The following is a 15924-nucleotide window of genomic DNA, read 5'->3' as shown; positions in this document are numbered from 1 at the left end:
AACCTGATTCCATGTTCAACATAATCAGTAAACAAAAAGCAGTGTTCCTTTCTGCTAATAAACACCTTCATGAAAACATTCACTATGTTCTGTGTCTGTCATCATGAGTTAGTTTTAAGTCTTTGTAGAGGAGCCCAAGCTGATTTTGAATTCTAGTTGCCACTAAACATCAGTAACAAGACATTGCTACTGTGTTGTGTTGAAGCTAAGATGGTTTAAATTCCTGTCAGTGTCCTCAAGGAAATTCAAGTATGAAATTAACTATTAGAGAAGACAGCGTTCACCCATTGTGTAAAATAAATTCGTAATTATTTAATATTCGCTAATTACACCTTTTTGGGTAATTAAGCAATTATTGATTGATATTATTATACTGTAGCCATTAGCCAATAGTACTCAGAGTAAATACTCTATGTTGTTTACACAAGAGGCTATACCTTAGCGTAATTCTGAGACTGTCACTTAGGAGGGAGCTGATCACCAGCCTTAAAATGTCTTTTTTTTAATGAAATGTTTTATTTCACCTTTATTTAACCAGGTAGGCCAGTTGAGAACAAGTTCTTATTTACAACTGCAACCTAGCCAAGATAAAGCAAAGCAGTGCGACAAAAACAACAACACAGTTACACATGGGATAAACAAACGTACAGTCAATAACACAATAGAAAAGTCTATATACATTGTGTGCAAATGTAGTAAGATTAGGGAGGAAAGGCAACAGGCCATAGTGGCAAAATAATTACAATTTAGCATTAACACTGGAGTGATAGTTTTGCAGATGATGACGTGCAAGTAGAGATACTGGGGTGCAAAAGAGCAAAAATGAACAACAAAATGGGGATGAGGTAGTTGGGTGTGCTATTTACAGATGGGATGTGTATAGGTGCAGTGATCGGTAAGCTGCTCTGACAGCTGATGCTTAAAGTTAGTGAGGGAGATATAAGTCTCCAGCTTCAGTGATTTTTGCAATTCGTTCCAGTAATTGGCAGCAGAGAACTGAAAGGAAAGGCGGCCAAAAGAGGAGTTGGCTTTGGGGATGACCAGTGAAATATACCTGCTGGAGCGCGTGCTATGAGTGGGTGTTGCTATGGTGACCAGTGAGCTGAGATAAGGCGGGGCTTTACCTAGCAAAGACTTATAGATGACCTGGAGCCAGTGGGTTTGGCGACGAATATGAAGCGAGGGCCAGCCAACGAGAGCATACAGGTTGCAGTGGTGGGTAGTATATGGGGCTTTGGTGACAAAATGGATGGCACTGTGATAGACTACATCCAATTTGCTGAGTAGAGTGTTGGAGGCTATTTTGTAAATGACATCGCCGAAGTCAAGGATCGGTAGGATAGTCCGTTTTACGAGGGTATGTTTAGCAGCGTGAGTGAAGGCTGCTTTGTTGCGAAATAGGAAGCTGATTCTAGATGAAATTCTGAAGATGATTAATGTGAGTCTGGAAGGAGAGTTTACAATCTAACCAGACACCTAGGTATTTGTAGTTGTCCACATAATCTAAGTCAGAACCGTCCAGAGTAGTGATGCTAGTCGGACGGGCGAATGCAGGCAGTGATCGGTTGAAGAGGATGCATTTAGTTTTACTAGCATTTAAGAGCAGTTGTAGGCCACGGAAGGAGTGTTGTATGGCATTGAAGCTCGTCTGGAGGGTTGTTAACACAGTGTCCAAAGATGGGCCAAAAGTATACATAATGGTGTCGTCTGCGTAGAGGTGGATCAGAGAATCACCAGCAGCAAGAGCGGCATCATTGATGTATACAGAGAAGAGAGTCGGCCCAAGAATTGAACCCTGTGGCACCTCCATAGAGACTGCCAGAGGTCCGGACAATAGGCCCTCCGATTTGACACACTGAACTCTATCTGAGATATAGTTGGTGAACCAGGCGAGGCAGTCATTTGAGAAACCAAGGCTGTTGAGTCTGCCGATAAGAATGGGGTGATTGACAGAGTCGAAAGCTTTGGCCAGGTCGATGAAGGCGGCTGCACAGTACTGTCTTTTATCGATGGCGGTTATGATATCGTTTAGGACCTTAAGCATGGCTGAGGTGCATCCATGACAAGCTCGGAAACCAGATTGCATAGCGGAGACGGTATGGTGGGATTCGAAATGGTCAGTGATCTGTTTGTTAACTTGGCTTTCAAAGACTTTAGAAAGGCAGGGCAGGATAGATATAGGTCTGTAACAGTTTGGGTCTAGAGTGTCTCCCCCTTTGAAGAGGGGGATGACCGCGGCAGCTTTCCAATCTTTAGGGACAATATGACAGAGAGGTTGAACAGGCTAGTAATAGGAGTTGCAACAATTGCAGCAGATAATTTTAGAAAAAGAGGGTCCAGATTGTCTAGCCCAGCTGATTTGTAGTGGTCCAGATTTTGCAGCTCTTTCAGAACATCAGCTGTCTGGATTTGGGTGAGCGGGGGGGGGGTCTTGGGCAAGTTGATGCGGGAGGTGCAGAGCTGTTGGCTGGGGTAGGGGTAGCCAGGTGGAAAGCATAGCCAGCCGTAGAAAAATGCTTATTGAAATTCGCGATTATTGTAGATTGATCGGTGGTGATCGTTTCCTAGCCTCAGTGCAGTGGGCAGCTGGGAGGAGGTCACTGAGAAAGAAAATCACGTCACTGAAGTAGTGAAGAAAGACTTGGGAGATTGAAAGCAGCAGTCTTGAGGTGAGCGCAGGTAGCTTACTATTAAGAGTTCATGGGACATAGCTGGAGGGCCTAGCGATATATTGTCGCATGATCTGGTCATGTGTGAACTTCACAAACGATTCATATTCTCCACTCCAGTGTCCCAAAACTTTGGCGAATTTGTGCTACAGGATGCAAATTTCTGTTTGAAAAAGCTCGCCTTTGCTTTCCTAACTGACTGTGTATATTGGTTCCTAACTTCCCTGAAAAGTTGCATATCGCGGGGGCTTTTCGATGCTAATGCAGTACGCCACAGGATGTTTTTGTGCTGGTCAAGGGCAGTCAAGTCTGGAGTGAAACAAGGGCTATATCTGTTCTTAGTCATAAATTTTTTTAATGGGGCATGCTTATTTAAGATGGTGAGGAAAACACTTAAAAAATAACCAGACATCCTCTACTGACGGGATGAGGTCAATATCCTTCCAGGTCGATTATGTGTCCTACATAGCTCACTGCCTGCACTCACAATTCCAATGGTCCCTACTGTAAATAATAACAATAATAATAAGAATTGATTTGACATGCAAACAGTATTCAGACCCCTTGACTTTATTCACATTTTATTACGTTACAGACTTATTCTAAAATGGATACAATTGTTTCTTTCCCCTCATCAATCTAAACACAATTCCCCATAATAACAAAGCAAAAAAAGGTTTGTACATTTTTTTACAAATGTATAAAAAAAAATAATGAAATATCACATTTACAGAATTATTCAGACCCTTTACTCAGTACTTTGTTAAAGATCCATTGGCAGCGATTAAAGCCTTGAGACTTATATGGTATGACGCTACAAGCTTGGCACACCTGTATTTGGGGAGTTTCTCCCATTATTCTCTGCAGATCCTCTCATGCTCTTTCAAATTGGATGGGGAGCATCGCTGCACAGCTATTCTTTGGTCTCTCCAGAGATGTTCGATCGGGTTCAAGTCCGGGCTCTGGCTGAGCCACTCAAGGACATTCAGAGACTTGTACCGAAGCCACTTCTGCGTTGTCTTGACTGTGTGCTTAGGGTCGTTGTCTTGTTGGAAAGTGAACTTTCACCCCAGTCTGAGGTCCTGAGCGCTCTGGAGCAGGTTTTCATCAAGAATCTCTCTTTACTTTGCTTCGTTCATCTTTCCCTCATTTCTGACTAGTCTCTAAGTCCCTGTAGCTGAATAACATCCCCACAGCATAATGCTGCAGGTTTCCTCCAGACGTGACACTTGGCATTCAGGCCAAAGAGTTCAATCTTGATTTCATCAGACCAGAGAATCTTGTTTCTCATGGTCTGAGAGTCTTTGGCAAACTCCAAGCAGGCTGTCAAGTGCTTTTACTGAGGTGTTGCTTCACTCTACCATAAAGGCCTGATTGGTGGAGTGCTGCAGAGATGGTTGCCCTTCAGGAAGGTTCTCCCATCTCCACAGAGGAATTCTGGAGCTTTGTCAGAGTGACCATCGGGTTCTTGGTCTCCTCCCTGACCAAGGCCCTTCTCCCCTGATTGCTCAGTTTGGTCGGGCAGGCCAGCTCTAGTAAGAGTCTTGGTGGTTCCAAACTTCATCCATTTAAGAATGATGGAGGCCACTATGTTCTTGGGGACCTTCAATGCTGCAGACATTTTTTGGTACCCTTCCCCAGATCTGTGCCTCAACACAATCCTGTCTTGGAGCTCTACGGAAAATTCCTTCGACCTCATGGCTTGGTTTTTGCTCTGACATGCATTGTCAGCTGTGAGACCTTATATAGACAGGTGTGTGCCTTTCTAAATCATGTCCAATCAATTGAATTTACCACAGATGGACTCCAATCAAGTTGTAGAAACATCTCAAGGATGATCAATGGAAACAGGATGCACATGAGCTCAATTTCGAGTCTCATAGCAAAGGGGCTGAATACTTATGTAAATAAGGTATTTCTGTTTTCTATTTTTAATGAATTTGCAAACATTCCTAAAAAAATCTGTTTTCACTTTGTCATTATGGGTTATTGTGTGTAGATTGATGAGGATTTTTTTATTTAATCAATTTTTGAATACTTTCCGAATGCACTGTATATACTGCTTTTCTAGACATCCAAAGCACTTTACATAGCAAGGGGGAAGCTCACTTCAAAGCTCACTTCAAAGGCAAGCCAGCAGTGGGATACTGTAAATGGTCAGAGGGCCATCAGGTCTCCATACATGAACTTGGTGTTTTGATCTTTTTATCTGCTCTCTGATAGTGATACCGCCCTCCTGAAGGAAGCACATAATGCAGGCTATCAGACCAAAGGCCACTTGTGGAAAAGTTTACCATACCTCCCACTGCCTCCTGTAATGGTATGAGGCCTCTGTGATGGTAAGAGAGTCACAGGTCTGCATAAAGCAATGATAACATTAACTGATCTTATCACCTCTAAGAAATGTGGTGTTTACCAAGTCACAGGTGAAACTATTCTCAGTTTCTCCTTATGGTGCTGCAGTGACTGTCAGATCAAACAGCAGGTTGACGTTTATTGTCATGAGTTTTGTCCTGAAGGCAGAAATTAGCGACTTTCACCTAGATAGGCCAGGTGCAAAGTAAAAATTCATGAAAACGAAAATGTGCTTTTTGGTCTTCATTTAAGGTTAGGGTTAGGCATTAGGGTTAGCAGTGTAGTTAAGGTTAGGGTTAAGGTTAGGGTTAGGTTTAAAATCAGATTTTATGACTTTGTGGCTGTGCTAGCTAGTGACCACGCTGCAGAGCTGCCTCCAGAACAAGATTCATTATGAAAAACGCTAACCTGCGATCAAACACCTAAATGATCTCAATCACAGTAGTGGGTCTATATAATCAACCCACTCTACTCACAAACATAGCAAGCTCTCCATTCTGAAGATTACCAGTGTAGGCCATTATCATGAGCCTATACCGACATCACGTGAGATCAAGTGGCCTTGGACTGTCCTTGCCAATCTACCCTACAAACAGTATGCATTGAATTACAGAGTCAAGTGTCAAGTCCTTTTGTGCTGGAGATAACCTAGAAGATGGAGCGTCCATTTAGAGCACCACCCAACATGGTGTTCCCTGACATCGTAGCGCAGCCTGGGGATAAAAAGGCTGTATCTACAGCAGCTTTCAACCTATCACAAACACGTGTCATTACCGCGCCAGCATGGATTTAGCTGTGAATATCTCACTAAAACCATTATGCTGAATGCATCTCTATCAGAAACCATCACAAAGCATGTCAGTGAGGGTATAAGATGCAATCACAGCCAGGCATTGGGGAACCCAGCACAGTGGTCTGGAATTACACTTGAAGGTGTGTGTTTGCTTTGGTTATAAGCTTTGGGTCAGAATAGTGTCTCTGGAGCGATAATATATAATTGTGTGCATTCACCAGATTGATTATTGTGCTACAGCCTTGCATCCGTCTGTACACAGTGAAGCAAGACTAGCTTTACTCTGCTCCAATGAACATTGATGATGAGAGATTTGACAGAATGACTCATTAAGCAAGCCAGTTAAAACTCTCTTAGAGATAATCATATCCTAAAAATACCTTGCTTTATAACCATCATGTACACCAGAGTGCATCTGAGTGGCAGTGATAATATGTTCCGGAACTCCAAATTGAGCAGCAGCAGTTGAAAAATGAGCTCCTACAAATATTGAAATTTACATGGTTTTTAGAGTGAAGTACATCGGAAAAAAGCAAAAGAAAACTGCAAGACTGAATAGGAGAAAAAACAAGCAACAAACAAAGAAGATAGGCTTTTGAAATATAACTATTTTTCATAAAATTGTAGTTATCTTAGCTAGCTGAATTGTTTACCAGTTGCTAAGCAGTTGCTAGGGACTCTTTTGGAAGAAGCTAGCTAGCTAACGAAGAACAACAAAGAATATCTAGTTAACAGAAGAAAAGAAAGAGAAAATCAGGACAGAAGAAAAAGGATATCAAAGTGAAACAGTTCTCTAAAGACACAAGAGACAATAATACAAGAAACAACACTTCTGTAGCTTGTCAACTATGTGTCTGTCTATCCCTGTTCTCTCCCCTCTGCACAGGCCATACAAACGCTTCACACCGCGTGGCCGCTGCCACTCTAACCTGGTGGTCCCAGCGCGCACGACCCACGTGGAGTTCCAGGTCTCCGGCAGCCTCTGGAACTGCCGGTCTGCAGCCAACAAGGCTGAGTTCATCTCAGCCTATGCTACCCTCCAGTCCCTAGACTTCCTGGCGCTGACGGAAACATGGATTACCACAGATAACACTGCTACTCCTACTGCTCTCTCTTCGTCTGCCCACGTGTTCTCGCATACCCCTAGAGCATCGAGCCAGCGGGGTGGTGGCACTGGAATCCTCATCTCTCCCAAGTGGACATTCTCTCTTTCTCCCCTGACCCATCTGTCTATCTCCTCATTTGAATTCCATGCTGTCACAGTTACCAGCCCTTTCAAGATTAACATCCTTATCATTTATCGCCCTCCAGGTTCCCTTGGAGAGTTCATCAATGAGCTTGACGCCTTGATAAGTTCCTTTCCTGAGGATGGCTTACTTCTCACAGTTCTGGGTGACTTTAACCTCCCCACGTCTACCTTTGACTCATTCCTCTCTGCCTCCTTCTTTCCACTCCTCTCCTCTTTTGACCTCACCCTCTCACCTTCCCCCCCTACTCACAAGGCAGGCAATACGCTTGACCTCATCTTTACTAGATGCTGTTCTTCCACTAATCTCATTGCAACTCCCCTCCAAATCTCCGACTTCTACCTTGTATCCTTTTCCCTCTTGCTCTCATCCAACACTTCTCACTCTGCCCCTACTCGGATGGTATTGCGCCGTTCCAACCTTCGCTCTCTCTCTCCCGCTACTCTCTCCTCTTCCATCCTATCATCTCTTCCCTCTGCTCAAACCTTCTCCAACCTATCTCCTGATTCTGCCTCCTCAACCCTCCTCTCCTCCCTTTCTGCATCCTTTGATTTTCTCTGTCCCCTATCCTCCAGGCCGGCTCGGTCCTCCCCTCCTGCTCCGTGGCTCGACGACTCACTACGAGCTCACAGAACAGGGCTCCGGGCAGCCAAGCGGAAATGGAGGAAAACTCGCCTCCCTGCGGACCTGGCATCCTTTCACTCCCTCCTCTCTACATTCTCCTCTTCTGTCTCTGCTGCTAAAGCCACTTTCTACCACTCTAAATTCCAAGCATCTGCCTCTAACCCTAGGAAGCTCTTTGCTACCTTCTCCTCCCTTCTGAATCCTCCTCCCCCTCCCCCCCCCTCCTCCCACTCTGCGGATGACTTCGTCAACCATTTTGAAAAGAAGGTTGACGATATCCGATCCTCGTTTGCTAAGTCAAACGACACCGCTGGTCCTGCTCACACTGCCCTACCCTGTGCTTTGACCTCTTTCTCCCCTCTCTCTCCAGATGAAATCTCGCGTCTTGTGACGGCCGGCCGCCCAACAACCTGCCCACTTGACCCTATCCCCTCCTCTCTTCTCCAGACCATTTCCGGATACCTTCTCCCCTTCCTCACCTCGCTCATCAACTCATCCTTGACCGCTGGCTACGTCCCTTCCGTCTTCAAGAGAGCGAGAGTTGCACCCCTTCTGAAAAAACCTACACTCGATCCCTCCGATGTCAACAACTACAGACCAGTATCCCTTCTTTCTTTTCTCTCTAAAACTCTTGAACGTGCCGTCCTTGGCCAGCTCTCCTGCTATCTCTCTCAGAATGACCTTCTTGATCCTAATCAGTCAGGTTTCAAGACTGGGCATTCAACTGAGACTGCTCTTCTCTGTGTCACGGAGGCTCTCCGCACTGCTAAAGCTAACTCTCTCTCCTCTGCTCTCATCCTTCTAGACCTATCTGCTGCCTTTGATACTGTGAACCATCAGATCCTCCTCTCCACCCTCTCCGAGTTGGGCATCTCCGGCGCGGCCCACGCTTGGATTGCGTCCTACCTGACAGGTCGCTCCTACCAGGTGGCGTGGCGAGAATCTGTCTCCGCACCATGCGCTCTCACCACTGGTGTCCCCCAGGGCTCTGTTCTAGGCCTCTCCTATTCTCGCTATACACCAAGTCACTTGGCTCTGTCATATCCTCACATGGTCTCTCCTATCATTGCTATGCAGACGACACACAATTAATCTTCTCCTTTCCCCCTTCTGATAACCAGGTGGCGAATCGCATCTCTGCATGTCTGTCAGACATATCAGTGTGGATGACGGATCACCACCTCAAGCTGAACCTCGGCAAGACGGAGCTGCTCTTCCTCCCGGGGAAGGACTGCCCGTTCCATGATCTCGCCATCACGGTTGACAACTCCCTTGTTTCCTCCTCCCAGAGTGCTAAGAACCTTGGCGTGATCCTGGACAACACCCTGTCGTTCTCCACTAACATCAAGGCGGTGACCCGATCCTGTAGGTTCATGCTCTACAACATTCGCAGAGTACGACCCTGCCTCACACAGGAAGCGGCGCAGGTCCTAATCCAGGCACTTGTCATCTCCCGTCTGGATTACTGCAACTCGCTGTTGGCTGGGCTCCCTGCCTGTGCCATTAAACCCCTACAACTCATCCAGAACACCGCAGCCCGTCTGGTGTTCAACCTTCCCAAGTTCTCTCACGTCACCCCGCTCCTCCGCTCTCTCCACTGGCTTCCAGTTGAAGCTCGCATCCGCTACAAGACCATGGTGATTGCCTACGGAGTTGTGAAGGGAACGGCACCTCCATACCTTCAGGCTCTGATCAGGCCCTACACCCAAACAAGGGCACTGCGTTCATCCACCTCTGGCCTGCTGGCCCCCCTACCTCTGAGGAAGCACAGTTCCCGCTCAGCCCAGTCAAAACTGTTCGCTGCTCTGACACCCCAATGGTGGAACAAGCTCCCTCACGACGCCAGAACAGCGGAGTCAATCACCACCTTCCGGAGACACCTGAAACCCCACCTCTTTAAGGAATACCTAGGATAGGATAAAGTAATCCTTCTAACCCCCCCCCCCCCTTAAAAGATTTAGATGCACTATTGTAAAGTGGTTGTTCCACTGGATATCATAAGGTGAATGCACCAATTTGTAAGTCGCTCTGGATAAGAGCGTCTGCTAAATGACTTAAATGTAATGTAAATGTAATAATGTAGACCTTACCCACTAATCACTGTGTAGAATTCAGAACTTAGTGTGACGTGGGGCCTGTTTACATTACCCTTTCTGAAACCCAGTCTCTGGCTCAACGCATGATCGATTGCATAATTGTGAGATTTAACAGCTTGTAGTAAAGTGGTGGCAGCTAATTCATATTACCTAGCATTATATTGCACTATATTGACGCAGTAATTTTTGAAGGGATTGTGACAGCGAAATAGCATCTTCTAAAATGTTATAGACACACCACAGCACCCATGGGTCTACATAGGTTAATGCCAGAATTGCCAGGGCATAGAAGGACTGTAGATGTGAAAATATTGTTATAATATTAATCAATAAATACAGCCACAGAGCAGTGAAAATGATACAGCCATCTTACCTCTGTAACGTTTGGCATGGGGTTAAATCCACAGAGGTTGCAGACAGTGTTCTTGCATTCTGTGCAGGTGTTGTAGTTGGGAGGGTCCTTGGAGCCCTTGTTGAGTTCCACCTTGCAGAGTGGACAGGTAGATTGGCCTGCTTTGGGAGCTGGTTGGGAGGATGCTGCTCCCTTTGGAGGCTCTGATGGGGGTTTGTCCACTTTGGCATGTACTAATGGGGGGATCTTGACCTGCTGGGGTTGCTCTGCTTTCTTCTCCTCTGCTTTCTGAGCAACAGGTGGTTTGGTCTCCTTTGCAGGGGGCATCTTGGGAGAGGCATGGGCTGCTGCAGTCACCTTGGGGGAAGCTGGCGGTGTGAAGCGGGGCTCATCCTGAACAGCTGAGGTGATCAAAGTGGATGCAGAGCTGAAGATAGAGGAGCCAAAGCCAAACATCTTCCCAGACACTGAGTCTTCAGGCTTTGAGGGGGCAGGCTGAGATTTCGCCCCACCAAAGCCAAAGAAACCCCCTGACTGCTCTTTGGTGGGCGGGGCCTCTGATGGCACAGCTTTGGCAGGAGAGGCTCCACTTTTTGGAAGCTGTTGCTGAGGCTTCCCAGGCTCCTGCTGTGTAGATGGGGTAGCATTACTCTGCTTAAGCCCAGGTTGGCCTGGCTGCTCTGGTGGTTTCTGAAGCCCTGATGCTCTCCGGTTCTCCTGTAGTGTCTTCTGAGCAGGAGCTGAACTGCCAGGTTTCTGAGGGTCTGCTGCTTTAGCAACCTCTGTCTTGGGTGGCTGTGTTGCTGATGTAACAGGTTTCCTCTGGGGGGAGTCTGGTGTTGGAGTGTCTTTCTTTTGGGGTGCAGGAGATGTAGAGGCTTTGTTGGGAGAAGGCTGGGGCTTCATCTTAGGGGGTCCAGGTGGGTAAGAGCCTCCGAGTGCTCTCTGCATCTGGCAGGTCAGACATAGCCACTCCTTACCCTGGAATAAAAATCATGGTTTAAACATCATATACTGATTTTCTTTAACAAAACATATCTGTGAACCATTATCATGATCAAGGTTTTTTTTCATGATCTATCTTTTTTTCTAAATTCATACTAGTTGTACATAATGAAGGTTATAATTTATTGTTCAAAATATGTGAATATTAGAATAACATTGTGTCTTTGTCTTTACATTACAGGCAGCTAACCTCCTACCATGTTAATGACTGTAGTGAGCATGCTGACTGAACTGTCACTAAATTAGATTACTCTCTTGAAGGAGCCTGCTAAGTGGTAACTAAAGTCAATATTCTGACTGATCAAATCAAGTTGGCCAGGCTCAATTATGTTCAATTCTCCACTGTACAAAAACATATCCAAATAGTTTGACATAGAATGGGATTCATAGTACAAATGCTACAAGGTGAACAAAGGTAAAAAATAAGATATTAGGCCTACTGTTAAATAACTGATAAATTACTAACAATATACAGAACCAGTGTCACGCCCTGACCTACTCTACCATAGAAAATCACATCTTACTACGGTCAGGACGTGACAACCAGTCAAAAGTTTGGAAACAAGGGTTTGTCTTTATTTTTAAAGAAAAAACCCAGAGAATGCCAAGAGTGTACAGCTGTCATTAAGGCAAAGGGTGGCTACTTTGAAGAATCTCAAATATAAAATATATTTTGATATATCTTTTTGGTTACTACATGATTCCATATGTGTTATTTCATAGTTTTGATGTCTTCACTATTATTCTAGAATGTAGAAAATAGTCCAAATAAAGAAAAACCCTTGAATGAGTAGGTGTGTCCAAACTTTTGACTGGTACTGTATACTTCAGCAATAAGGCCCGGGGGGTGTGGTATATGGCCAATATAACACGGCTAAGGGCTGTTCTTACGCACAACGCAACGCGGAGTGCCTAGTATATTGGCCATATATCACAAACCCCCGAGGAGCCTTATTGCTATTATAAACTGGTTACCAGAGTAATGACAGCAGTAAAACTAAACATTTTGTAATACCCGTGGTATATGGTCTGATATACCATGCCTTTCAGCCAATCAGAATTCAAGGGTCAAACCACTCAGTTTCTAATGTTAAATATATACTGGAATGAATCTCTACTTACACCCGAGTCAGGAGGACTGAAGCCACACAAGCTGCAGGCGACAGTCTTACACTGTGTGCAGGTGTTATGGTTGGGTGGCTCCTTGGTGTTCAGGTTGAGTCCAGTAGTGTTACACACTGGACACAGGGGTTTAGCTCCAGCCATAGGTCCAGCATTAGACTGAGTCCCAGGTTTACCAGAAGCCTGCTGCTGTGGTGTAGTCCTGGGGGAGCCCTGCTGCTGAGTCCCGGTCTTAGGGAACCCTTGTGGCTGAGCTCCAACCTTAGGGGACCCTTGCTGTTGTGGTCTACCCTTAGAAGGGGCTTGCTGTTGAGCTCCAACCTTAGGTGAACCTTGTTGTTGGGGTCCAACTTTAGTAGGAGCTTGATGTTGAGCCCCAACTTTATGTGAACCTTGCTGTTGGGGTCCACTTTTAGCAGGGGCTTGCTGTTTAGCTCCAACCTTAGGCGAACCTTGCTGTTGTGGTCCACACTTAGGAGCTTGTTGTTGAGCCCCAACCTTCGGTGACCATTGTTGTTGTGTTCCACCCTTAGCAGGAGCTTGCTGTTGAGCCCCTACTACAGGGGAATCTTGTTGTGATCCAGCTTTAGGAGGTCCTTGCTGCTGGGGGGCTTGTTGTAGTCCTCCTTTACCAGGTCCTTCCTGTTGAGGTCCACCTTTATGAGGTCCTTGCTGTTGAGGTCCACCCTTATCAGGGGCTTCCTGTTGTGGTCCACCCTTAGCAGGGGATTGCTGTTTTGGTCCACCCTTAGTGGAGGCTTGCTGCCCGCTAGGTTTGTCTGCTTGACCAGCTTGGCCATTCCCCTGGAGCTGGGGTCCTCCCTGTTTAGGAGGTGCCTGGTCCTGTTTCCCATGTCCCTGCTGTGGGGCCTTCCGAGGGCCAGGGCCTGACCCAGGCTGCTGAGTGCCTGCTTTCTGTTTGTCCCCCTCCGCATTATCCCCAAACAGACTTCCTCTGACAGCAGAAGAGACGGAGCTGAGGGGGTTCGCACCGCTTAAAAAGTTAGAGAACATGGCAGGTGCCTCCTTGCTGGACTCTACAGAGCTGCCTGAGTCAGAGCAGGAGCTGTCCTCTCTCTTCTCTCCTGCAGGGGCCTGGGGAGGAACTGGGGCTGGGAGCAGGGCATCTACCGCCCCACTACTGCTGTCACTGCTACTACTGCTACTGTTGCTGCTGCTGCCTGGGCTCTCCTCCGGTTCAAATTCTACACCAGACTTCCTACAGAGATGATAGAGAGGGTGACGGGGGGGGGGGGGCATGTGAGAGAGAAAGAGAGAGAGAGAGACAGAGACAGAGAGAGAGAGAGAGAGAGAGAGAGAGAGAGAGAGAGAGAGAGAGAGAGAGAGAAAGAACGAGAGAGAGAGAGACAGACAGACAGAGAGAGGGAGAGAGAGGTGGGGGGAGAGAGAAAGAGAGAAGTTAAGGTAGAGAGTGTGGAAGAGAGGTGGGGTAAAGGAAAGTCAGAGAGCATGTGAGGGTTAGGGAGAGAGAGCATGACAGAAAAATAGAGAGAGAGAATGAGAGGAATATGAGCATATTTGTAATGCATTTACAATATTCTGATTAAACATGCTACCCCAGGCAGGCAGAGGATGGTAAACAAATAACAACATCTCAGAATATATTGGAAAATAATGAGAACACAGGGAACATAATGCCATTAATGACTCTGAGGTCCAATTGTTATTCCCTCTCTGCACCCTGATACACCTCATATCCTGCATAGAAAATACACATATTAATCAATTGCTACATGGCTATAGCAACAGTTTGTCAATGCAACATGTAAACATTTTAGAGAGAGAGAGAGAGAGCGAGAGACAGAGAGAGAGAGAGAGAGAGAGAGTGTCACGCCCTGACCTTAGAGATCCTTTTACGTCTCTATTTTGGTTGGTCAGGGCGTGAGTTGGGTGGGCATTCTATGTCCTTTTTTCTATGTTTGGTATTTCTTTGTTTCGGCCGGGTATGGCTCTCAATCAGGGATAGCTGTATATCGTTGTTGCTGATTGGGAGCCATACTTAGGCAGCCTGTTTTCCTTTGGGTTTGGTGGGTAGTTATTTTCTGTTTAGTCATTTGTTACCTGACAGAACTGTTTGGCTGTTGTCTTTTGTTTATTTTGTAAAGTGTTCTCTTTTCCCATTAAATTACAAAGATGAGCACTAACCACACTGTGCCTTGGTCTACTCCATTCAACAGCCGTTACAGAGAGAGAGAAAGAGAGAGAGAGAGAGAGAGAGAGAGAGAGAGAGAGAGAGAATGTTTTCTAACGTCAAACAAAGTGAATATTGGAACAATATTTCTACGATAGGAATATTAGGAATGGTCAGTGGGGACCTAAAGAATAATCATGTCATATTGTTAATTATTTTGTGACATTATTAAAAACTGTATGAACCAAATACTGTTACATAGGAAGGAAACACATTCTAGCTTCCAAGTTTCTATCCAATATGATGTTAATACAATATTAGGAACGATGAAACTATTTTTGTTAAGATAGGAATGTGATTTTGGTTTTCTAGTGAGGTAATGTTTTTTCATGTCCGTTGCATATTAATCAAGCCACGCCCCTAATGCGGTCAGAAGAGCGTGTCACTGTGATGGAACTGCCTTTCCGTCCAGAGTGCTTAAAAGGAGTCGCTAAGAATTTAACATTTTCAGACCAGCAGATGGACAACATGAGCTGAACATTACAAATGGTTGAAACTCTAAGACTCAACACTAGGTGAAGAAGATAAAGACCTTAAGATTTCCAGTCTGCAGCTGAGCATGTAAAAGTGGTCCTATAACTTTGACTGTCTACCCGAGAAAGGAAGGAGAAGATCCCATCTCAGACAATCTTTGGTGTATCTGAAGAAACATCCACTACAAGCCGGAGCAACTAAGAAGGACATTGTGACCTTTGGTGGACAACAAGAGCCTTACACCCATCGAGCCACTTCCCATAGAAGGATCGATTGGTTTCAGAGAGACAAAGGACAAAGACATCTATACATAAATACATTATATTACTTACCCAAATGGGCGGTGGTTCATGAGCAAAGTATTATTATTACTTTGAGGGTAGTTTACAAATGTACGATAAGTTTGACTCTCTTTGTCTCTCCCTCTCTTTATCTACCCCTCCCTCTCCATATGTGTAACAAGCCATCATATCTTATCAGTAAATAAATAATTAAATACATTTGTGTAGAACTGAATAATCAGAAAAGGCTGGTGTTCTTGCTTGCGGATTGCAGAAGTCTGTGACGTGCAGAATGAGACTGATATGAGGTAATGATTAATAAGTGACTGTTATCGATATATAACATCTTATATATCTTTAGAGTTTAATTCGGGAGATGGTAATTTGTTAAACAACTTATTTCGTGGTGCCCCAGATTCCTAATGAGTTAATTGTTACCTGATTAATTTAATCAGGTAACAATTAAACATAGTTGATTCGATAAATAACAGTCATCAGATTAATGAAAGTCACATCACGACGACAGCATGCCTATGAGTTATTTTGCAAACATGTTATCCACAACATGTCTTGTCTTATGAACTATTATTTTAAATAATTACATAATGGATATGAATCAATTATTTATATATACACTACTAGATTTCTAACAGGGTGGCACTATTAAGAAGCCACAACGCCTCCATCTTGGCAC

General features: G+C 45.1%; 1 protein-coding gene across 1 annotated transcript in view; it reads right to left on the bottom strand.

Moving 5' to 3' along the window:
- LOC106599044 (uncharacterized) overlaps window positions 1–15301 on the bottom strand; it is a 158004-nt gene extending 142703 nt beyond the window's left edge. Inside the window, exons 1-3 of the mRNA XM_082956625.1 lie at window positions 15282–15301; window positions 12264–13482; window positions 10158–11117 (exon numbers count right to left, since the gene is read on the bottom strand). Coding sequence (XP_082812751.1) covers window positions 10158–11117; window positions 12264–13482; window positions 15282–15301 — 2199 coding nt within the window. The remainder of the gene's footprint in view (window positions 1–10157; window positions 11118–12263; window positions 13483–15281) is intronic.
- Between the last annotated feature and the right edge of the window lie 623 nt (window positions 15302–15924).

This window comes from Salmo salar, chromosome 10, assembly GCF_965601325.2.
Source record: "Salmo salar chromosome 10, fSalSal1, whole genome shotgun sequence".
NCBI classification, from domain to species: domain Eukaryota; kingdom Metazoa; phylum Chordata; class Actinopteri; order Salmoniformes; family Salmonidae; genus Salmo; species Salmo salar.
This window is presented reverse-complemented; position numbering and strand designations above follow the sequence as displayed.